Source organism: Nelumbo nucifera, chromosome 1, assembly GCF_055504915.1.
Source record: "Nelumbo nucifera cultivar China Antique chromosome 1, China Antique-T2T, whole genome shotgun sequence".
NCBI lineage: Eukaryota > Viridiplantae > Streptophyta > Magnoliopsida > Proteales > Nelumbonaceae > Nelumbo > Nelumbo nucifera.
Genome location: NC_142649.1, coordinates 85,757,851 through 85,782,719, shown reverse-complemented (window position 1 = coordinate 85,782,719; position 24,869 = coordinate 85,757,851). Strand labels below are relative to the sequence as shown.

At 39.1% G+C, this 24,869-nt stretch overlaps 2 protein-coding genes and 1 pseudogene across 2 annotated transcripts; 2 read left to right on the top strand and 1 right to left on the bottom strand.

The window, feature by feature from the left end:
- Positions 1-3,398: 3,398 nt before the first annotated feature.
- On the top strand, positions 3,399-4,532 carry LOC104599517 (ethylene-responsive transcription factor ERF091). The gene has a single exon (XM_088887288.1). The coding sequence runs from the start codon at positions 3,545-3,547 to the stop codon at positions 4,388-4,390; it is 846 nt and encodes a 281-aa protein (XP_088743414.1). The 5' UTR covers positions 3,399-3,544; the 3' UTR covers positions 4,391-4,532.
- A 4,407-nt stretch (positions 4,533-8,939) lies between these two features.
- On the bottom strand, positions 8,940-12,528 carry LOC104599516 (kinase C substrate, heavy chain-like protein). The gene is made up of 6 exons (XM_010262089.2): positions 12,284-12,528; positions 11,970-12,083; positions 11,004-11,099; positions 9,617-9,799; positions 9,436-9,541; positions 8,940-9,273 (listed from the first exon to the last, which is right to left on the bottom strand). Exons 1-5 carry the CDS (start codon positions 12,396-12,398, stop codon positions 9,438-9,440), a joined length of 612 nt encoding a protein of 203 aa, XP_010260391.1. The 5' UTR covers positions 12,399-12,528; the 3' UTR covers positions 8,940-9,273; positions 9,436-9,437.
- An 11,252-nt stretch (positions 12,529-23,780) lies between these two features.
- LOC104599620 (luminal-binding protein 8-like) lies at positions 23,781-24,624 on the top strand (annotated as a pseudogene).
- Positions 24,625-24,869: the final 245 nt, after the last annotated feature.

Sequence of the window (24,869 nt, the reverse complement as noted above, 5' to 3'; positions counted from 1 at the left end):
GAGCTAAATTTTTTTTAACATGCCATTACTTTTATTGACGGAAGTACCTATAAATTTTTAATATTTAAGAACTTTATGTTATTTTAAACAATTAATCATTATTTTTTAAGTTTTTTCGTAAAAATTACTTTTTGCTTCAATTGGTAAAAATTATTTAGGTTATGCAATATTTTTAAAGTCAATGTAATCATCAGTTTGTTTAGAAAATAATTTAAAGTTAAACTTTATAGGAGTACCTAATTGGAAAAAAAAAAGGAAAGAAAAAAAATAACTTCAATGAACTACATTCTTGATTATTGTGTTTGGACAGCCTTCAGGATTTGTGCTTCTAAAGCCCAAAATCACAAAGCCCCAATTTAGTGGTTTTGCCATGGCTGTTGGCTTTGCAAGCTGGGCCTCACCCAAGCAGTTTATAAGTAATGTTTGGTGAAAAAGCTAGAAAGCCCAACTTTGCTGTTCTTCGGCCCTAAAAATAGCTTTCGAGTTTCCACTTAAGCATCTTCCATTGGCTTCTCAAAGGCAGTCTAACCAAAGCTTCAGCCCTCCCAAATGAGTCTTTAGGGCTTTGTTCTTTGGCCTTTGAAGCTTTAAAATGTTTGATCTTCAGATTATGGTATTTTTAAAAGCAATTCTTACCTAACGCTCAAAATATTTTTTTGCCTCAATTTTGTTTTTCACACCCCCCAAAGCTTAAAAGCAAAAGCTTATCCTTCCCAAATCTTAAAAAATTTGGAATCGATAACTCAATTAAAAGTATTTTGGAATCGATAACTCAGAACCATCGTTAAAGAATTAATTAAATAATAAACCTTGGGTCGATTACAATTGTTGTACTTCGACAGTTGGTTGGATCTCACCTGCCGAACAATGAAACCGTGCAAGGGAGAACAAAAGAAAAGGGCAATACTTGAAGATGAAGTCTCTCAGTTTCTGTATGCAACCATGCGTGACATGGATGTGTGACAAGTGGTTTATTTAGCATTGATCTTGACTCTAGAAAACCATGAGCCCCGCCATGAGAAATCCCGAGCAAAGCAGTGTACTAATTTCGAACTAGTTCTGTTAGAACCACTCAAATACTCATGAAAGCAAAGCATGGTTAACACTGAAGGTTGTCTCACATATCTTGGAAGAGACTGTCTAAAGCTTCTGGTGTTGGGTGGAACCAATGATTAAAATATCAATACAAGGCATATAGTATCTGTACTGGTAGACTCCAAGATGTATCTATACTTTAATGGTTCTGAAGTTTTAAAATTTTGTGGTATTATATAAAATAAAAAATAATAAAAAAAAAGATATACTGATACCCACTTTTTGACATTAGACGTATCCATACTTTGATCCTTGGGTGGAGCGGGGACATATAAATATTCAACTATATAAATAAAAAATAAGTTCATGCTAGCCTGGACCAACCCGAACCCATATAGTTGGAGTAAGGCTTGGATGATGTTGATGAGGTTCATTTTTTCCCTGGACCAACCCGAACCCATATAGTTGGAGTAAGGCTTGGATGATGTTGATGAGGTTCATTTTTTCCCTGGACCAAATTTGACTCCGATCCAATATTCCACTTTAAGAGCTATGGAGTATGAACTACTAGGATCTAGGAAGTTTAATGGAGCCCAGGAAGGTATAAGAGAAAGACGCCTTCCTGTGGGTCAGTCCGAGTCAGCTTGCTGATATAAGATGATGCGTGCGAGACCTCAATAAGTTGGCAAATAAAGCCAACTCAAGATTTAAAGTAGTGGACAGATGGAAAAATACTAGATCACTCTGCAGCATTGATTAAGGCATCAGACATTCTTGGTATCACCGAGTCAGGCGCCCCCCGAGCGTTTTATTTGGCTTTCTTGAACAATTTGCACAAGGTTCCTTCACATACATGGAATCTGGGCCACATCCATTTTGCTTCTGAAACAAGCTCCTTATCTCTTCCCCCCTTGGGTCGTGGCTGAGATTTTGTTTTTGTGCCAAAGCGTGTGGCCTCACATTAATTTTTCCAATTTCTTTCTATCTTCCCTTCATTAAGGTGTCAAGGCTTGGGGCACAAGGCAAAGCCAAGTTAACTTCTCCGGTATGAGAGCCGATATTACAGTAGCTGGTTAAGGTAGGGGACGAGAAATATGCATCTCCCGACACGCCATCATATTCAGCCAGATATCAACTATCTAGATATCCCATCAGGCCATCACGATGTCAAGTGAAACTCAGCCAGTGTAATTGGATATTTTCTGGACTAAATTTGATTTCCCAACTATGAAATGTGTATCTTAAGGTGTCTAAGTTTAATAATCATACAGATACAGCCCCTGTGGCCAAAAGGATCCTGTACCAAAAAATTCAACGCAAACCCATCTATAATTAAGGCAGACAAATAGCTGAAAAGATGGTACCGTTTGGATAGCCTTTTCAATTAGATTTTTCAGATGCCCAGATGGCCAAAAGACAGAATGGGCTTTCAGAAATACATCTAAAGACTATTTATTGGGTGAAAAGACCCAAAAGCTTCATTTGAAGCTTCCTGAAATTCAACGGTATTTTCAGGTCTTTTTGGGTGTACATCTTCTGGTCTTCCTGGTACTCTGTTACCAAACAGAAAAAGACCAATTTTTGGTCTTCTGAACTTGCCAAAGCCCAGCAGACCATGTGGAAAGGCTTGCCAAATGCCACTGAAAATGGACCCCAGTAGAGCTGAGTTGTAGAGAATTGGAGATATCCTTCAGAGGCATCTCATGAACCAAAATCCAAAACTAGATGAGGGAGATTTGACTATCCAATACAGATGGTATGCCCACTGCCCAGCACTGAAGCATGAATGATCATATAGATCGATCTAATTATATTGTTTATTTACAAAATAATGGTGCTACCTCAGTAACCTAACATGACCCACAGAGATGCTTAATAGGCAGCAAAGAAGTGGAAAAAGAGAATGTCCAAAATGAGCAACAGTTTTAAATCTTAAGGAAAGAGTCATTGTGAGTATATAGACTTTAAAAGTGCGTATCGTTATGAGTATCTCTGAAGAAATGATATAGAATACAACCCCTAAACCTCCCCTTGCATCATCACTTCTTTCCCTTGACAGTGCAGCAACACCTTGATCAATAAGTAAGATACAACCCATTGACAATTGAGCAAGTTTCTCATTTTTCTTCGGTGTTCTTTCTCCCCTTAATTAATTAATCATGGTCACTTCACACATTGGATTACAATAAACTATGTAAATTTTGAACTTAGAATAAATCCACGAATGATTAGTACATCCAGACAAGTCAACCTAAGAGCCTTAATTAAAATGCTTATCTCCTTTCTATAGTTTGAAACTTTGAATCTGATTAAACATTATGAATTAAGCTAGATAGTTGTTTCAAGTAGAAGTTTCTTACTGGATTTCCATTCATGGAATACGGTTGTATCATAGCTGAGCTGTCTCAAGCAAGAAGTGCCCAGCTTTATATTTGTAAAATCCTAATATCAGCTGTTCGCTTATTCATCTTTGTGAACTGCAGAAAGGATCAGTTTTGGGACTGGTGCCATGGCCATTGGACTGGAGCACTGTACATCACCAGATGGACTCTTAGAGAACGTATGGGCCAACTTCATTGCTGGAACTGCACCTGGGGAAGGAGGAACAAGCAACACTCCTACATTATCTCAAACTTGGGAGGATCCATCTAATCTGAATGGGAAAGATGGATCAATGGAACTTCTGCAGAGACTTCCTAGTCTTGGGAGATGGGTATCCATGGGAGCTGAAACCTGGGAAGAGCTGCTTAATGGCATCATTCCAGCAAGCAATATTGAACCATCTGGCAATCTTGATTCTGAATGTAGTGAATCCAGTTCAGCTTCAAAGCCAAATGCTGCAAGAGTTGAGGTGGTTACCAGACACTTCAGGGGAGTTAGAAAGCGACCATGGGGAAGGTATGCAGCAGAAATAAGGGACTCATCACGAAAAGGTGTCCGAGTTTGGCTTGGGACCTTTGATACAGCTGAAGAAGCTGCATTGGCTTATGATAAAGCTGCATTAAGGATGAGAGGACCTCGAGCTTACCTCAATTTTCCACTTAAGATGGTTGCAGAGGCCATGGAAGATAGACATTCAGGGCAGGACTTCAATTGTACCTCTGAGTATTCCCAGGAATGTTTTGCTACGGAACTAAACCACTCCCTATTCCCATCTCATGGGTGCATTGAGAAGACTCTTAATCCCCGAAAAAGATCCAACAGAGATTGGGACTATAATGATGAGATGATGATCAAAGCACCAGCATGGAAGACACAGCCAAGTGTGGAGGAGAAGTTGGGAAATGAATCTGACATACTGGAGTTTCAGGATCTTGGAAGCGATTACTTGGATAGTTTGCTATCCTCTTTGTGAAAAATAAAAAAATAAAAAACCAAGAATGAGGTCCATACTTAGGAGTAGAAGAAAGTGAAGATTCTTCAGCCAGCCTTTAGGTAATATAGGTTTTAGTTGTGTATAAATGTCATGTATAACATCCTAAACCAAATGAACCAGCCAAATAGTCTAGGGTAGTCCAGATTCTTTTGTTCCAGGCATCTCTGCCTGGATTTATTGTTTATAAACTAGTACTAGAGAAATTGGCAGAAGAGCATTGTATAAATTGCTGTTTTTAGTTAGGTTTTCTTCTATGATAGTGTTCTATTTTGTATAATGATCTTTTGTTAATATGGGATGCAGGTATGCTAATGTAATAAGATAAAACAAAATACCATATACAGAGTGAAGAATAAATCATTCTAAAGTGATCATGAATCAGTAAGGAATCAAACAATTATTCAGTAAATCTCATGAAACCCTTTCATTTTCTAGTTCAGCTTCATGAATGCCAGGTCAAGAAAAGTGTCAGATTGTTCATTCATTTCATGTATAACACATAGTATTCAGCTTCCTTTATACTGATTCTTCTGTTGCAAGGGCATTCTCACATCCGTGTCCTTGACATTACTCAGTATCCAGAGACAGTAGGGCATGCATCCACCAATCAATGTCTCTCGTCTACAACGCACTACCTAATGGTTGAACCCAAATTCCCTAAAATTTTAAATTGGGAATTTCCATAAATATGTCCCTGATAATTTAAAGTTTTTAATACATCGAGAAAATTTTCATGTACATTGATGATGCGCGATCTGGCAGCTTCCTACTGGAAGGTGACTCAGATGCCGAGTTGGCTAGTTCGCCGAGTCAACCTACAAAGAGACAGTATTAGAGTGCCTGGGTCGTTTTACTCAGGGTGGGCACTCCGATGCTTAAGTCAGCGAACTAGAGATTTTGGAGAGACGTGAGACCTTTATATAGGCATTGTTTGGCGTAAGCTTCACGCACTGCATCCAAGATCTCCGGGAAGACATGGCTGACCAGTCCGAAGTCCTCAGAGGTAGTTCCGCATGTAGACTAGGCTTTTGTGCCTTCCTCTGGAACATTCGGTATGAGAGCCGACTTCTGGAGGACCTGGGAATGGTGGGACGCTCGTGGAGGAAGTCGGTGAGCACGTTTCGTAGGTTGCCACCTGGACCTTAGTCAGGTCAGCAAGTCCTCGAGGGAGGTCGCTTCTCACACCATAGTCCCTTGGACCGGTACTGACAGGTACCATAGGTCGACAAGTTCTCAAGGGAGGTCGCTCCTCACGCCGAGGTCCCTTGGACTGATAACGACAAGGTACCACAGGTCAGCCCTGGATGAGGTGCTACTAACCGCCCTGCCGAGGTGCCCGAGCTGTGTATAAGGTGCCCTGAACTGATTCCAAGGTGAGTGTCCTTGACTTGGCAAGATACGCATCTATCCGCATGGCGCTGAGGTGTCAAGCAACGAAGACAGATGCCATGTGTTGCTAGGTCAACGAAGGGCCAAATCACCCCTCATCAATTACCCCCCAAACTCAAGCCGAGGCCAGTTCGGTGAAGGGTGTAGCTTGTATGAAGATGAGGCCCAAGGTGACATCCTTAGGGCGTCGGTCGAGTTAGTCTGCTTGGGTTAGTCGATGTATCGAGCTATTTGTTGGTGCGAAAGCGCACACTTGAAATTTTGCACCGCTCTTCAAATTTTAAAACAGCACGCCTTCAAATGGCGTGCACGTCTTTCAAAATTTTGAACGCGGGTTTCTTCCTGGACCGTTGTATTGAGCGAATCTGGACCGTCAGTAGTCCGCGCTTCTATCTATAAATTAGGGGACCCTCAAGGGCCCCATGTCGCTTTCCTATTTTGGACTTATGCTAAAGCGAAGATTGATGACAACTTTGATTACCTCCAACTCGGTTGTGGCAATTTCCAGCAACTAGTCTTTTTCTTCTTCTCATCGGTAAGCTTCCATTTCTTTATTTTTTATCAAGTTAGCAGTGAGATGCCAACGTCCTTTAAGATCGATTCAAGTGTGGTAGTGGCAAAGTCAAAACGCTGCCGAGCTAGATAGATGGGGTCCAACCTACATAAATCAGCTACATGTTGCCGATGCGTTTTGAGGTCGACTTGAGGGGGCCTTGAAGCTGAAAGCGGTTTAGTTTCCCCTTAGAGTTCGGTTTGACCAGGTCGCCAAAGCGGATGGTCATTTTGCAGTCGCTTTAAACGCGGCTGCATCTATGCCATCACGTGGGAGTGACTCTCCCAAGTCTGCGTTCGTGGGTCAATGATGCACATGTATTGCACCTGCTCCTAGAACTTCTGGTCGTCTACTCCTACCAGAGCCATAGGAGGCTCACCTTGAGGGGGTGGCTCTACTGTCTACGGGTTGCCTACTCTCACAGGGGACCATGAAAGGTTCAACCTGTGAGGCTGACTCCTCAGTCAACTAGTTGCCAACTCTCACGGGAGCCATGGAGGGCTCGATCAGTAGTGAGGTTTTGTAGTTTAGGCTACAAGACTATCTGAGCCAGATCGCTGAATCTTGCCCAGGATGGTCGTTTAGATTCTACCCCCCTTGTGATAGCATTGTCGATACGTGCATCATTGTTTGAACGGCAAGTCGGATCCACAGCTACACTGCATCAACCCTTGAAGACAATGGTTGTCTACTCCTACGATAAGCCATAGGGAGCTCAACCTGCGGGGACGGATCTACTATCTGTAGGTCGCCAACTTGCACGGAAGCCTTGAAAGGCTTGACCTGCAAGGGCGACTACACAGTCCGTTGGCTGCCGACTCCCACTAGAGCTGCCTAGGGCTAGACCAATAAAGGTGGCCTCGCGAACAGAGTTGACGAGGCTCATCCAAGCTGATCACAGTTGAGTGCGAATTTAAAATGAGTTGAGAACCTGGCTTTTAAGTAGCGATTCCCACAAACGGCGCCAAATGATGATGCACGATCTGGCATCTCCTTGCTAGAAGGTGACTCAAATGCTGAGCTGGCTAGTTCACTAGGTCGACCTGCATAAGAGATAGTATTAGAGTGTCCGGGCCACTTTACTGGTGTGGGCACTCCAATGCTTAAGTTAGTGAGCTAGAGGTTTTTAAGAGAGCTAAAAGCAAGATTTCTAGAGTATTGAGAGAGCTGAATCGCACGTACCTTCTGAGATAGGAAGTGAAGCCTTTATATAGGCATTGTTTGGCGTAAGCTTCATGCACCGCGTCCGAGATCTCCAGGAAAATGTGATTGACCGGTCCGAAGTCCTTGGAGGTAGTTTCGCATGTAGACTAGGCTTTTGTGCCTTCCTCCAAAACATTCGGTATGGGAACTGACTTTCAGAGGACCTAGGAATGGTGGGATGCCCGCGGAGAAAGTCGGCGAGCACATCTCACAAGTCGCCCCCTGGACCTTAGTCAGGTCGACAAGTCCTCAAGGGAGGTCGCTCCTCACGTCGAGGTCCCTTGGACCGGTACTAATAGGTACCATAGGTCGACAAGTTCTCGAGGGAGGTCACTCCTCACGCCGAGGTCCCTTGGACCATAACAACGAGGTACGACAGGTCGGCCCTGGACGAGGTGCTACTAACCACCCTACCGAGGTGCCCGAGCTGTGTATAAGGTGCCCTAGACTGATTCCGAGGTGGCTCTCCTTGACTTGGCGAGATACGCGTCTATCCGCGTGGCACTAAGGTGTCAAGCAGCGAAGACGGATGCCAGGTGTTGCTAGGTCAACAGAGGGCCAAATCACCCCTCATCATACATGAAATCATAAAAAAAATCCAAATTTTCATGCCATAACAAATATTACCAATTGAGGAAAATAATTTAGAAACATATTCCCCCGTTTCTCTAAAATCAACTAGATCTCTTGATTCTAGGCCTTAAGCAATACCTACATTTTGATCTTTCAGAAAACTTTGTTTTTGAAAACTAAACAATATTTGTTTTCTAAAAGATCAAAATGTAGGTCTTTTAGAAAACAAATATGATTTTAGTATTTCAAATTAATAATTATTTTAACAATCATTATAAAGTATTTTTTGTATGAAACAATAATTATAAAGGAAAAGCGCATAAAATATAGTTGTAGCAAGAGGATATTTGGTTTCGTAATTGTCTTGTCAAATTAAAATGCTTACAACAAATTGAAACCTTACAAGGACCAACCAGACTATGTAACCTAACGTCATGCTCCCATCACCTTGTTCACCTATTTAAAGTTGCAATTATGGAGGCCATAGATGGATAACAAATTAGGGACCAACTAACAGGTTGCACGTTTTCTACCAGATGTTGCATTTTGAAAGTTCAAAACTTCAGTCAGATGAAACTAATTAAAATTCAAGAGTCAAAGGTTTGAACTTTAGAAATAGCCTAAAATCAAGTGAAATCCCAAAGAAGATCTACACAATATCCAGAGTGTTTTGACATTATCCAAATAACATCTCTAAGATCTATTGGAGGTTCATCAGTCCAAAAGTGTTGCAATGCTCAGGTAATACCGAAATTATATATCACTAGGACAAAATTTTTATGCCATGAGAACTATGTGAGCCAGGTGGTGTACGGACATGACTAGACATAGTATTGGATATGGAATTTACACTAAAAGTTGAAGTATCCAACATGATACAGCACCCCTGTACAGGTATCTGGGTATCATAGCATGAGAATTATCAAACCTAAAGGCCTCCCCTGAAGTACCCCATGTGGTTCTTTGTTCTCGTCTTATTACATCATAAAACTAAATTGTACCATTTGATGAACTGGTGTGGTCAACCTCCTGCTCTTGTTAGACTTGGAGATCCAGAATGGAAAGACATCAAAGACAGACCCTCAACCTCAAAACAAAGCAGTTAGCCACACCCAACTAACCAAGCTAACGTCAGACTTCACCCCTGTATATACAACTGGGTTAAATATAGCTGGAGAGCTACAAGGTAAAAGAATTCAGTACCTTGATAAATAAAAAAACCACAAGATGGAATATTAAAGAAGTTCCCGAACCTTAAGATGACCCACAGATACAGCTAAATAAACAAGAATTTGAAGATAAATACCTTCAATGGTACCGTCTTCGCCTAGACCTGACACGCCACCGGAATAGTCGGAAGGCCACCAGACAACTGACAAATACAGCCTCTCCAATAACTATGATCTTCAATTCTGAATCCAAAGAAATCCAACTTAAAAATTGTAGATGGTTTCAGCAGAACCAAAACCATTATAAACCAAGAGTACCTTTTAGTTTCTGAATTAAATCCTCCAAGCTAACACTACTTCTAATATCTGCTGTATCAAAACCGTCACGATCTGTTTTTGTTGAATTAGGATCATCATTATTGTTAAAAATGTTCCCATCTTTGACACATGTGTTTGGACAATTGATGCCACCATCATACTCATCACTTCCATCACAACAATCTACAGAAATATTAATTAAGATGTGTATATGGAATTAAAATTGCACATGGATAAGCATGAATATATATCTAAAACGGACTAAAATAAAATTGAAAATACATGATGTATGGGAAACTTTCTTTTTGTACATATGTTCACATGAAACATGTGTTATCAAGTTTTTGGTAGAAGGTAACGTTTGGGCACATTTGTTTTCCTTCCCATCATCAATTCTTATTTTTCATTTAAATTTCTGTTGTTTCTGCTGTTCTAGTTCTGTTTCCTACTTTCCCATATTACCCTCAATAACTTGAATTAGCACATTTCATTTTTTCTTTCTTGATTCTTCCAATATATGATAAGACTGATAACTTCCATTTGCACATGCCACCTAGCTAGCATTCTTTTAAATTGGGTGATGTACAATATGCACAAGTACATATATACATGCATGTGTCTATGTACAAGCATGACCATGCCCAAAACCAGGGGCGGAGCTACGGGGGGACCCAGGGGAGCCATGCCCCCCCCTATGGTCCAGAAATTTGCACACTCCATACATTTTTCTATGTAAGTTTGTTCCCTCCCCTCACTTTTCACCCAATGGTTGGCCCCCCCTATGGCCCATCCATAAGTTTTGGCCCCATTATAAAAAATTCCTGGCTCCACCCCTGCCCAAAACAATTGGATATTGGACCTTGCAGTTGTCTGACACTCGATGTCTATTTCAAAATACCCATATCCATGTCCAGATATCTAAACCAAAAATATACAGATGCACTAGCGATATAAAGATTAGTGAGGCTTTCAGTGCCACACGAATGTCAAACAGAAAAGCTAATACTAGAAGAAAAATCTTAACATGACCAAACTTCAAAAACTCTCAAACTTTACTCATTAACCCTTGTTAATATTAAACATAGATTGACATTAGAGCAAACTGATTTGTGTAGTATTTTAGGTGTAGGCAACTAAGAGGTGGCTCACTTGTAAAACAATTTCATCTGAAGCATAAGATTAAGATGGTAATTTCTACAGCACCATCATATATTTTACTGTACATACAATTTTAATTAAACAAAAGAGAAGTGCAAAGTAAAATCTACTAAGGAAATTTATGCAGTAGAAGGGAGATCTTACTGTACATACAATTTTAATTAAACAAAAGAGAAGTGCAAAGTAAAATCTACTAAGGAAATTTATGCAGTAGAAGGGAGATCTTTACCACACAACTGATCATTAACTTGAGAAGAAAACAGCAACTGGGGTGTAGTTCCTATATTTCTACAATAAAATTTGCTCTCAGGACAAGCTGAAGTCCCTATAGATACAGAATAATAAAATCAGATGACTAATCAAAAACATAAGATTATATCTGGCATAATATAGAATGAAGAACTACAAGGTAAACTTCAGGAAACAGCAGTTGTTTTAAACTTTAGACAAAAAAACAAAAGACTATAGTATCTGTTGATGTAATGCATCACAGGTAAATGGTCTTCAAACAAAAGAATAAATAACATTCTGACTAAGAGAATCAGTTCATATCAGAAGTTATATGTATAGCCAATTGCATGCGAGACCTCTTCTTTATCCTTCTCTGCCCATTAAGTTTCGCCAATTCACTGACTAGTTGACCCTTTGCCTAGTGACACCAAACAACCAGGCATCACATTACCGCCTTGACTTGGACTGCTACATATAATAGCATAAGAAAGACCCAATACAGGAGCTAATCTGGATAAGAAATGTCAGCAAATGGCTAATTTACTTGGCTAAATCTTTGAAGTGAAGACAACATGCGATCTTTGGGTCCCATACTGAAATTGTTTCAACAGATCATTTTTATGGGGAATTAAGTATAACTACAAGTTTTAAATTATTTAACTCCTCAAATTAACTTTGTCCTTTTAGTCATTGATATATAAATGATGATAGAAAGCTATCGATTTCCTTTATTATTTTTATCGGTAATTTCCGTTATGATCATCAATAAAGCTATTTTAGTGACTGTCATATCACACTTTCTGATCGATTACTGTCGTTTTACACATAACTGAACGTATCTGAGTCAACCATCAAAGCATTATAGCAGAAAAAAAAGAGTAATTTATAGGTGTAAACTAAAATTCGAATTTGTTAAATCTGATGATAATTGCTCGAAAGAAGCAAGGCTAGGGATCTATCTTACCAGGCTCGTCAGTGCCATCGGCACAATCACAGAATCCGTCGTTGAGACGGTCTTTGGTGAAGAAATTTGATCCGTCCTTGCACTTGATCACCTCCAATGTGTAGTACTTCTCCTCTGAAAACGAAAGAAATTGTTAATTTTGAAGAAAAAAAAAAGTGCTTTTCTTCAACCGTGCGCATTGGGGAACAATGCCCCAATTGGAAACGAAACCATCTGGATTCCACAATCTCATAATTAGTGTTCAGATCGACCGATGACGAAACAAACAAACATAGTAGAGAGAGAGAGAGAGAGAGAGAGAGAGAGTAGGGAACCTTGTGGATTAATTCCGAGAAAAGGTGAAGTTGGGAGGGAATAGGCAGAGGAGGAAGCGATGAGAAAGAAGGTAGAGACGAGGGAAATAAAACTGCAGCAACTCCTCTGCTCCATTGCCGTTGAAAATAGGTTGACTTTCACATTTTCCTTCTTAATAGGTTATTTGCCGAACGAACGGGACGCGTAGAAATCGTCTGTGCCTCTCTGTGCGTGTGTCAGTGTGTGTTTGTTAATGCAGACAGTAAAATTGTAGTTTAGACGAGGATTTAGGGGATGTTTGGAACCAAGCCGTTTTTAAAAAAGGGGATGCATGAAACGCTAAATTTGGTGAATTGTTTCTCAATCGAAATCTATCATATAGATAGTCGAACCATGCTGATTGACGAAATTTTAAAAAAAAATTTCTCCCTTCTGGGAATCCTATTCTCTGATTTAAAAAAACTGTATTTTTTAAGGTTCGTTCTTAAAACAAATCGAACTAAATCTGAAACCAAGATTAGGGAGAAGAATACCTGATACGGAATCCATGCAAAAAAACTCCTCCCAACATAGTATTCACGCCCAAAGAGGTTACCAAATCCTTCTTCTACTGAAAATGACACAACTTAGGGTGAGGCAGGATCAACAGGGAGATTCTTCAACAAGAACCCCAATTCTTCAACAAGAATCAAGCATCGATGTGAGCACAACTTCAAGATTGATTCTTCCAGCAAAAATCAATATCAAGATCCAATCTTTGATCACTCCAAGAACTGGAGATCGAATAGGGTAGGGCGGCAAAAGTAAAAAGAGAGAACTGAATGAAGAAAAATATGAAATTGTGTAACATTTTTCCAGTTCGTCCTCCTCCATTTATATAATCCTTAAAGAGTTAACCTCCTAATCTGATTAGGAGTTTCTTGATCCAAATCTTTATTTGGATCTAGACTCTTTAAGTGGATAAGAGTTATCCTCTTATCCTTATCTATTGATCCATACCCAAATTCGTCACATTATTTAATTAATCAAATTAAGCCTAGTTTGAATTGGGCTTTAGGCCCATTAAGCTTTCAGGCTCATTTTCCTTTAAGTGTTGGATAGCTTGGCTCTCTTTGTATGGCGTGAGACCCTATCGTTGATCTCCACATAAGCTACATGGGTTTAACCTAGCCTCTATTACAAGGCCTAACTGAATTCACTAATAAATACAATGAACCCCTGAGTCCATCAGTATGGGCTCTTAATGGGCCCAACATTTACACTAAATGGTCATTGGATCTACCCATCTTACGAAGACCCAAGGACTGTGGGTAGATGTAAGATTAGCCCAGTAGGCAAAAGCCCTAAATGGTCTTACACTTAACCTCTCATCCCATAATGATCTAACACTACCCGACAAGAGAGGATCTCTCCCTCAGCTGCAAGGTACAGTGTTGCACTCTCTACTCACATGGATCCCGGGAATTAAAAAATTTTTGCAAACATTTCGTGAAACCATATTATATACGTATATCTCGATGTAAATATAATTTGCAAAATAAATCTCGACAAGTTTGAAATCAACTACCGGCATTTTAGGTTTTCATCAGAGATAATTCGTTCCCCCATCAATCACTTTGTTTGACAAATGGGCTGATCATGTCACTATGATCACCCACTTAGGTGAATTCTCGGACTGCCCCAATATACCTAAGTTTTGACCCCATTTAAGGATCTCACTTATTAGCATATCAACGACAGGTCAATCCAACACTTAGTGCAGTACCATAATTAAGTCTAGGGGTCAGGTGTATCTTTTTCAGTTTTGCCCATCTCTCTCCAATATCCAAGGCATTACTGGAATTTAGTCCGATTCAGGGTTTCAAGAAAAGCCATACTACATGTGCTTCAGGTCTCACCCTTGCAATTGAGACAACCCACCCCAATTGTAGATGAATAAATTACATACTTTCCACATGTTTCACTAATTATCATATCAAAGACAACCCAATCCAACACCTAGTGCAGTACCATATTTTCCACGTGTTTCTCAAACACTTTTTGTGTGAGTGGCTTAGTCAATGGGTCTGCCACATTATCCGCTGATTCTATCTTCTGAATCTTGACGTCCCCTCTACCAACAATCTCCCGTAGTATGTGGTATTTTCTCTCGATGTGCTTTGACTTCGAGTGGGCTCGTGGCTCCTTAGCCTGAGCAATGGCTCCAATATTGTCACACAATAGTGGAATGGGTGATGTACTGGATGGAACAATTCATAATTCTTGAATGAACTTTTTCATCCAAACAGCTTCCTTGGCAACTTCACTTGTGGCAATGTACTCGACCTCAGTTGTGGAATCTACAGTGGGCCTCTGTTTGCTACTTTTCCAGCTAACTACATAGGACCCCATCGTAAAGATGTAACCAGATGTAGACTTTCTATCATCTGGGTCTGACTGGAAGTCGGCATCGGTATATCCTACAATTTATAGTGAGTTACCATCAAATACTAGGCAAAACTCTTTTGTCCTTCGAAGGTATTTCAGTATGTTCTCCACAACTGTCCAGTGCTCCTGTCTTAGGTTTGATTGATTTCTACTTACCACACTCACTGCCAAAGCAATGTTAGGCCGAACGCACAGCGTGGCATACATAATGCTCTCTACGGCTGAAGCATAGGGAACCTCTCTCATGCCCTCAATCTCCTCGGGAGTCTTGGGAGACATACCCTTGGAAAGAGTGACTCCGTGCCTGAAAGGAACATTTCCTTTCTTAGAGTTCTCCATGCTGTATCTCTTGACAATTTTGTCAATGTAAGTAAATTGAAATAATCTTATTATCCTCTCGATCTATTTCTATAGAGTCGAAAACCTAAGATGTAGGAGGCTTCTCCAAGATCTTTCATGGAGAATTGCTGTGAAAGACACACTTCCACCATATTTAACATTCCCACATCATTCCTAATGAGTAAGATGTCATCTACATACAGAACCAAAAACGTAACCTTATCTCCCACTGTCTTCCTATAAATACAGGGCTCATTCGAATTCTGCATGAAGTCAAACTGTTTGACGGTAGAGTCAAACCGGATATTCCAGTTCCTAGAAGTTTGCTTAAGTTCATATATGGATCGATTAAGTTTACACACCATGTGTTCCTAACCTGTAACAATGAATCCTTGCGGTTGTTGCATGTAGATATCTTCAATAAGATCTTCGTTTAGGAATGCGGTTTTGACATCCATTTGCCAAATCTCATAATCATGGTGTGCTGCTACAAATAGCAGGATCCTAATGGATTTAAGTATAGCCACTTGCAAAAAAGTTACCTCATAGTCGGTTCCCTCTTTCTGATTGTACCCTTTCGCCACAAGACGAGCCTCGTAGGTCTCAACTTTCCCATCGGGGGCCTTCTTCCTCTTGTAAATCCATTTGTAACCAATTGCTTTTACTTCAAGGAGCGGATTTATGAGAGTCCAAACTCCATTGGTCTTCATTGGATCTATCTCATTTCTCATAGCATCTACCCACTTCAAGAAATCTATGTCCAACATAGCTTCCGTATAAGTTACGAGATCTTCTTCATTATTCATGGCTTCCATTAAGTAACTTTCTTGATCATAGCGTAACGAATTGGAGGCCTAGTAACCCCGGTAGATTTTCTAGGTTGGTTATTTTCTAGAGCCTATGGGACATCTCCCACTACCCCTGAGCTCTCCTCATCAAAAACAACTTTCTGATGATGATTGTCCAAGATATAGTCTTCTTCCAAGAAATGGGCATTTTGACTGTAAAACAGCTTTTGCTCCTTTGGATCATAGAATGAATAACCTGCAGAGCTTTTGGGGTAGCCTACAAACATGCAACGACTGGTCATGGATTCTAATTTGTCAACACTTGTTCTTTTAACATGTGTCGGACAACCCCAAATCTTCAAATGCCTTACACTTGGTTTCTTATCGGTCCATATCTCATATGGAGTCTTAGGAATGGATTTGGTTGGAATCCGGTTCAACACGTATATCACAATCTCTAATGCGTAACCCCAAAAGGATATAGGTAATTCCAAGCGGATGAGAAGTGAATGGACCATATCCAATAGAGTTTGATTTCTCTTCTTCGATACACCGTTTAATTGTGATGTAGCAGGAGGAGCTAGTTGTGATACAATCTTGTTTTCCTTTATGTAGTCCTTGAATTCATTGGAGAGGTATTCGCCTCATCGATTTGATCGAAGCGCCTTAATCTCTCTCAAACTGTTTCTCAACCTCTTGTATAAACTCCATGAACTTTTCAAAGGATTCAGACTTGTGTCTCATTAGGTACACGTAACCGTACCATGAAAAATCATCAGTAAATGTTATAAAGTAAACGTGTTGGTTATGTGTCCTAACATTCATGTGACCACATACATCAATATGTATCAGGTCTAGTGTGCTTGTAAATCTTTTGGGCTTACCTGTAAATGATCATTTCGTCATCTTACCCTAAAGGCAAGGTTCACAGGTTGCAAGATCTTCTACAATTAGAAAATCCAAATGATCATCATTTACCAACCTTGTGATACAATCTATGTTAATGTGGCCAACTCAGTAGTGCCACACGCACATGGGATTAACTGTATCACATGTTTTTTTCTTGGGTATTACATCCGATGTAATTTCGGTTAAATTAGTTTTTAGAGAATGATGGGCAACATAAAGATCATTCTCAAGTTCTCCGTAAATAAGGAATTTGCTATTCCGTTTAATAGTAATCACATTACTGAATAAAATAGAATAACCATCAATACACAATTTTGAAATAGAAATCAAATTTCTTCTCAAATTCAGTACATAAAGACAGTCTTTAAGTAAGATAACTCCTTCTCTGAAATACAATTCTACAATTCCTATGGTTGCAACTGCAACAGTTCCTATGGTTCTCTATCACTCAACCTTCTGCTTGTCTTGAACCCCTGCAATGTGTTACATGCATGAGTAGAAGCCTCGGAGTCAATACACCAGGACGTAGAAGTGTCCAACAAATTGGTTTCTATGATAAATGATTCAAAATTACCTTGTTTCTTGGTCTCAAGATATTGAGGACAATTCCTCTTCCAGTGGTCAGTCTGCTTGCAGAAGTGACAGGCATCTGATGTCTTATCCTTCTACTTTTTGGTCTTGCCAACTTTCTTCTTATGATTCTTCTTGCTCGATTTTCCACTTTCAACAAGCATGATAACCAGTCTATCCTTCTTAATCAGTTCTTCAGCCCTCTGCAACATATTGCTAAGTTCTGAAGGTTAATTTTTAGCATATTCATGTTATAATTCATGATAAACTGATTGAAGGAGGGTGGTAAAGAGTTAAGAACATCGATTTTAGTGTCATCATCAAGCCCTGAACAGAGAGCCTCCACTTCATTGATATAGCCATCATCTTTAGACAATGGTCATGAATCCGTTGGATCTCAATCATTTAAGCGGGCATAAACAATTTTAGGACCTTTTTGTCGAGTAGAATGATTCTGCTTTTCATACATCGTCATCAAACTATCCATGATATCCTTGGACACTTTGGTCTTATCGAACTGTCACTGTATCGGATTATCTAAGGAGGCTATGATATAACACCGAGCAAGAGAATTTTTCTCCTCCCATTCTTGATACTCTTTCTTCCGTGCCTCGCAAGCTCTGTCACTCGGACATTTCAGTGTAGGGTTTTTGGCTACCATGTCCAATTTCTCGAACGTCAGCACCAGCATAAAGTTATGGAACCAGTCAGTATAATTTGGGCCCCTAAGCTTATTATCGTCCAACAGTTTCGCAAATTGTCTATTTACCATTTCTGATAAAAGGCAATGCAAATTATTAGTCCATAACCTAAATTGATTCATGTTATTTACATAGAAAAAGGCTTTTAATCTATGTTCCATTTCTATCTCTTCATCTCTAAGATTTCTCTCCCATCTCAGTGACGGAAATGCAGTTATGTCTTTGGAAATGTGGAAAATCACATACGGTTATGTCTCTTTAATGGATTAGATCCACTCATCTTATGAGCTTTCCCTTTGGCCTATGTCAAACAAGGTTCATGGCCATTTTAGGTTAAACCTTTTATCCAGTAAGTGCAAACCCATCACATTAGTAAACGCCAAAGTATCGTGAGAGAGTCTCTCATTTTAGGATAGGCCCCTCCCACATCGGTCTATGATGCCCCTATCATCTTATGAAGCAATCAAACAGATTCACCGGCAAATGTATAGCCCAATTAGGGTGCATCTCCTCATTACTGATAAATGCATTTTCACGCTAATGACAAAAAGCCTTTAGAGAGTTCATCATATGAATCTCCCTATCACAAGCACTTATATATCTGGAGGGAACAAGTTTTTAAGTCCTTAGATCTGATTTAGGTCAAACCAAAATGACTTCCACTGACTTTCTTAAAGTCATATTCAAATGGGCCCAAAACGACTAGGGTTCCGCACAGTTTCTTGTGGGGAGCAAGCTGATCTGGGCCCATCAAAAGGGGAGATCATCTAATGATCTTTAGGGCACCATGGCAACGATGTGTGTTCATTCATGGTGTGCGTAGAGAACCACTAACGAATGAATATGTGCCAAGTGCTTATGGCTCATGTACGTAGCACATCACACATCACACATCACATGCATGAAATAATCACATAATTGATCCAATCAATTTAAATCAACTGTAAAACCCTAAATTAACTAAACTGAGTTTTACAGGGAGGGCCGAATTGCATCTTGTAATGGACCATCAAACCCTTGGCCCAAATCAGAATTTGGGGCTAAGAACAATCTTGGGTCAAACCGGCCTAGGGTTTGGTGTCCATTGCAAGATTCAATTCAAGATTGGGATTTGAAATTAATTACAATCGATTAAACACAATAAAGAATCAGCAAGGAAACACATCAGAGGGTTATACGTGTGATTGCAATACCTGCAAAACAAAGGGTTAATCACAGATTGCAGTTTCTTTAACTACAAAGGTCTTCTTTTCCTCCATGTGCTCCAGCAAGTCTTCAAACGTGAAAAAAATCAAAAAACCTATTTTTCTATTAATTGCATCACATTAAATCCTACACATTTTGTCTAATAAAAAAATTATTTACAAACCAAAATGAATAGAAAAAAAATTGCAGGGTGCACAAATCTTGGTGCCTTTGAAAAATTCGATCTCCATCACAGAACCATTCCATACTCATTAAAAAATAATAAAGAATTAATTTCAGATCTACATGCCCATTATTGAGAACCGATTTCTTAGAAAAACAGTAAATTTGCTTAAATCGGGTAGAACAATTTGTATCCATTTGCACAGGTTCAGATTTGGTCCAAATTTGGATCAAGACTTGACCCTAGCTTTGATACCACTAAAGGGAAGGGAGATCCATCATATGGATGGCTGAACTATGCAGGGTGGCTGGGCGAAGTTTCAAAAAATTTTTTCTCCCTTTCGGGAATCCTATTCTTTAATTTAGAAAAACTGCACTTTTCAAAGTTCATTCTTGAAACAAAACAGACCAAATCTGAAACCAAGATTAGGGAGAGGAATACCCGATACAGAATCCATGCAAAAAAGTTCATCCCAACGTAGGTGTTCACGCCCAAAGAGATTACCAAATCCTTCCTCCACTGAAGATGAGACAGGTTAGGGTGAAACAGGATCAACAGGGAGATTCTTCAACAAGAACCCCAATTCTTCAGCAAGAATTAAGCAGGGATGTGAGCATAGCTTCAAGATTGATTCTTCCAGCAAAAATCAATATCAAGATCCATTCTTGATCACTCCAAGAACTGGAGATTGAACAAGGTAGGACAGTAAGAACAGAAGGAGAAAGAACTGAATGTAGAAAACTATGAAACTATGTAACATTTTTCCAATTCACCCTCCTCCTTTTATATAATCCTTAAAGAGTTAACCTCCCAATATGATTAGGAGTTTTTTGATCCAAATCTTTATTTGGATATAGACTCTTTAAGTGATAAGGCTTATCCCTTATCTTATTTGCATATCATGATCAACTTCTCCTAATCTAATTACAAGTTTCCTAATCCAAATCTTTATTTGGATTTGGACTCTTTAAGTGGATAAGAGTTATCATCTTATCCTTATCTGCTAATCCATACACAGATTCGCCCCCTTATTTAATTAATCAAATTAAGCCCAGTTCGAATTAGGCTTTAGGCCCATTAAGCTTTCAAGCTCATTTCCCTTTAAGTGCTGGCTAGCTTGGCTCTCTTTGTATGGTGTGGGACCTTATCATTGATCTCCACATAAGCCACATGGTTTCAACCTAGCCTTTATTACAAGGCTTGGCCAAATTCACTACTAAATACAGTGAACCCCTGAGTCCATTAGTATGGGCTCTTAATGGGCCCAACATTTACACTAAATGGTCCTTGGGTCCAGCCATCCTATAAAGACCCAAAGATTATGGGCAAATGTGAGATTAGCTCATCATGTAAAAGCCATAAATGGTCTTACACTTAACTTCTCATCCCATAATGATCAAACATTGCCCGACAAGAGAGGACCTCTCCATCGGCTACAAGGTATAGTGTTGCACTCTCTACTCACATGGATCCCGGGAATTAAAACATTTTTGCAAATATTTTGTGAAATCATAATATATATGTATATATGTATATAAATATATTTTGAAAAACAAATCTCAACAAGTTTGAAATCAACTACTGGCAGTTTAGGTTTTCATCAGAGAGAGTTCATTCCCCCATCAATCACTTTGTCCGACAAAGGGGCTCATCCTGTCACTATGATCACCCACTCAGGTGAATTGTTGGACTGCCCCAACATACTTAGCTTTTGACCCTCTCTAAGGATCTCACTGATTGGCATATCAAAAACAATCAAATCCAACTCCTAGTGCAGTACCACAATCGAATTTAGGGGTCATGTGTAACTTTCCAGTTTTGCCCATCTGTCTCCAAGGTTTAGGGCATTACTGGAATTTGGTCTGGTTCAGGGTTTCAAGAAAACCCACACTACATGTGCTTCAAGTCTCACCCTAGCAACTGAGACAATCCACCCTGACTGACTTGGCAGCACATTAGTGTTAGCCTTGACAGGATAAACCTCCCCAGGTAAACCCAATGGTTGTGAAGATTATAAACTAACATGAGTTTCATTAGTGTCTAGTTTAAGGGTATTATAGAGAAATACACCATAATATCATGAATCAACTATGTATTTTATTCACTTACAATAAAGGTCAATAAGTATATAAATCTAATTGGAGCTAAGGGCATACACTGTCTAACACTCCCAACAGTTGACTATTGTATATCCTATGTGGTGCTTACCTGTCAACACATATACGAAAAACAATGATGAAAATCACCTTACCAAACAACAATGTGTTGCTCACTACCTACGTGGCAGAAGTGTTTTTTTGTGAAAAATGGGTCTTGGAAGCATGGGCGTTTTTTCTTGAAAATCGATCCCAAAAAGCACCCACGCTTCCAAACACCATGTTACTGATTGACATTTAAATTTTAGGGATAAGTGGACTATAATCCACCTCAGAAATCTAAATTTACAGGCACCTCTGAAATCTGAACAATAAAAACCCCTAAATTTTAATGGAGTTACTTACTTATTTTTGTTAAAAAATGCATTCTCTTTTTTCTTTAGAAGTAAAATGTTTCTCACCTTGGTATTTCTATTTCTAGATCTTAAAATGAAGAAATCACTTCTAAAAAAACATATTTTTTTATGGGGAAATTTCTTAAACTACCCTTATGGTTTAGCTAATTCATTAATTCTACCTTTATTGTTTACATATGTCTTAAAGTACCCTCACTGTTTCTGATAATTGTCTAAAATCTCCCTTACCATTAATTTTTTATCACACTCCGTTTACATGTGACATCACGTGGCCGGTATATTTTTAAAAATTCCTAAAATACCCTTTACAACTTGATAGTGATGGATCGAAGACATCAAAATGTCTTAGGATAATAAAGCAGAATGTTCTTTTCTCCTCCCTTCTTGTTGAAACCATAGGCAATGATCATGGCCATGGGATTCTTTATTATCCAAGCCACATTGAGTCTGGCAATCACGTTGGCATCTTTAGTGGCCCGCCTCTATGCATCATTGAAATAAGATGCAAAAGGAAGAAAACGGGACAATACTCGTTAAAACATAGAATCAAGGGAAATTAAGAATCACAACAAGGGACTCTCTGGATTGTGCTCATCGAAGGCAATACTCGCATTTCCAAGGTCCAGCAGCTTTTGATGAAGGAAATGTTCAGTTGGAAGGAGCCCAACAAGGGTGTTAATCCTGATGAAGTTGTTGCTTATGGTGCTGCCATTCAAGGCAAAATTCTTAGTGGTGAATAAGCCTGTAAATGGAACAAATTCGAATCGAATCAGACTAAGTTCGAATTCGAATTCAATTGTAAAAGCGATGATTCGAAATCGATTAAATATTTGGCGGATGTGAAAAGTTAACAATTGAATTCGAATTCGACTAGTTAATCGAATATTTGACTTCGATTGATTATTCGAATCGACATAAAAACCCTATGCCTTGAAGAGTAAAAATGAGCCTCTATTCATCGTAAACGAATAACTAAGGAAAATGAAGAACAACAAACGATAAAAGAAAGAAAACAAAACACCTAAAAAACTAATCAAAACGAAGAACAACAAATGAAAAAAAAAAAAAACACCTAGAAAATCTAAAGCAAGCAACTAAGTATCTAGTCACAATAACAAATCCCTTTACCGCTAGTAACATGAATAAAGAGAATTGAGTGAGAGCAAGAGAGAGAAAGAGAGAAAGAATAGAGGGAGAATAAAGGGAGAGCAAGAGAGGTAGAAAGAGGGATTGTTCATTGAAAGAGAAACAAAGGACAAGAACATTGGGAAGATGCAACAGAGAACTTGAAAACCCCAAATATTTGGCTGATTTTTCTGCAATACCTCCAGCTACTAAAGTCTGGATGTCTCATGTGAACGACCACTTTCATGAGACAGAGGGGAATGGTGAATGGGGGAGAACCAAGTCAAATGAGATGGAGTAGCAGAGATGGGGAAGATGAGATGAACTGAGTGGTCTTGTCACTTATTTGTATATCATAAAAATATATTATATAATAAAGGGGATATGATAAAAATATATTATATTTATATTTATAACATAACCGAATTCGAATATTTATCGAATCAAATTAACTTACATTCGAATTTGATTTGATTAATTAATCGGTAGGAAATGAATATTCGAATTCGACCGTTTATACTATTCGCATCATCCGAATTCAATTCGATTACATCGAATCTCGAATTCAAAATCAGTTTTTCGGATACCATTGACACCCCTAGTGGTGAAGGCGGAGACGAAACCAAATGTAATGAAATTGCTCTGCAAAAGGCGTAGTTATTGTAATTTTGAGATGAAATTTCCTTTTTTTAAGAAATTTTGTTTTATGTTCATTGCACACATTATTTTGCTTGATATTGTGCCACTTAGTTTGGGATTGAAACACTTGGTGGGGTGATGACCAAATTGATCCCAAGGATCACCGTCATCCCCATCAAGAACTCTCAAGTTTTCACGACCTGCCAAGACCAACAGACGACTGTGTTGATCAAGGTAACGAAAAGAAGGATTTCTTTTTTTCATGTGAGTAACACGTGTTTTTAGTTGTCTTGGCAGAAGTGGTTGAATCTCTGTTTGGGAAAAAATGTTCAAGTCTATGAAGGTGAGAGGAGCTTAACCAAGGATTGTCGTGAGCTTGGAAGATATGATCTCTTGGGCATTCCACCTGCTCTAAGGTGAGTAAAAAGCATTACTCAGAATAATATATGAATGAGAATGTAGAAACCAGACACTACTTATAAGTGGCTCGTGATTGAAATTGAATTACAGGGGAGTTCCATAAATTGAGGTTACGTTTGAGGTTGAGGCGAATGGTATTCTTCATGTGAGGACGGAGGACAAGGCGACTAAGAAATTAGAATCAATCACCATAACAAATGACAAAGGGCAACTAAGTGAGGAGATAGAGAGGATGGTGAAAGAAACAGAGGAATTAGCAAAGGAGGATAGGAAGGTGAAGGAGAAGATTAGTGTGAGGAACAAGCTGGAAACGTACGTCTACAACATGAAGAGCACCATCAACAAGGACGAGCTATCTGATAAGATCAATTCTGATGACAAGGAGAAGATGGAGAGCACACAGGAGGAGGCGCTAGAGTGGTTGGACGACAACCAGAGTGCAAAGAAGGACGATTATGAAGAGAAGTTGAAGGAGGTAGAAGTAGTGTGTAATCCAATCATAAAGCAAATGTACGAGAAGAGTGGTTGGACAGACTCCCCGTCTCTGGTGTTATGGAGTTGATAGGTACATGGACTTCCCATCTCCTTTATTCAAAATTTTCATCGGGCTTTATTTTGAAAATTTAAAGAATAGTACAGGATAATTTTGACATTTCATTTTGTTCTGTTAGAACGGTGTCAATTGTGAGAAATAGTGGGGATACTTTAAGACAATATGTAAACAGTAAGGGTAGAGTTAGTCAATTAGCCAAACCATAAGGATAGTTTAAGAAATTTGAACTTTCTTTATTTTCTATTTTTTCAAAT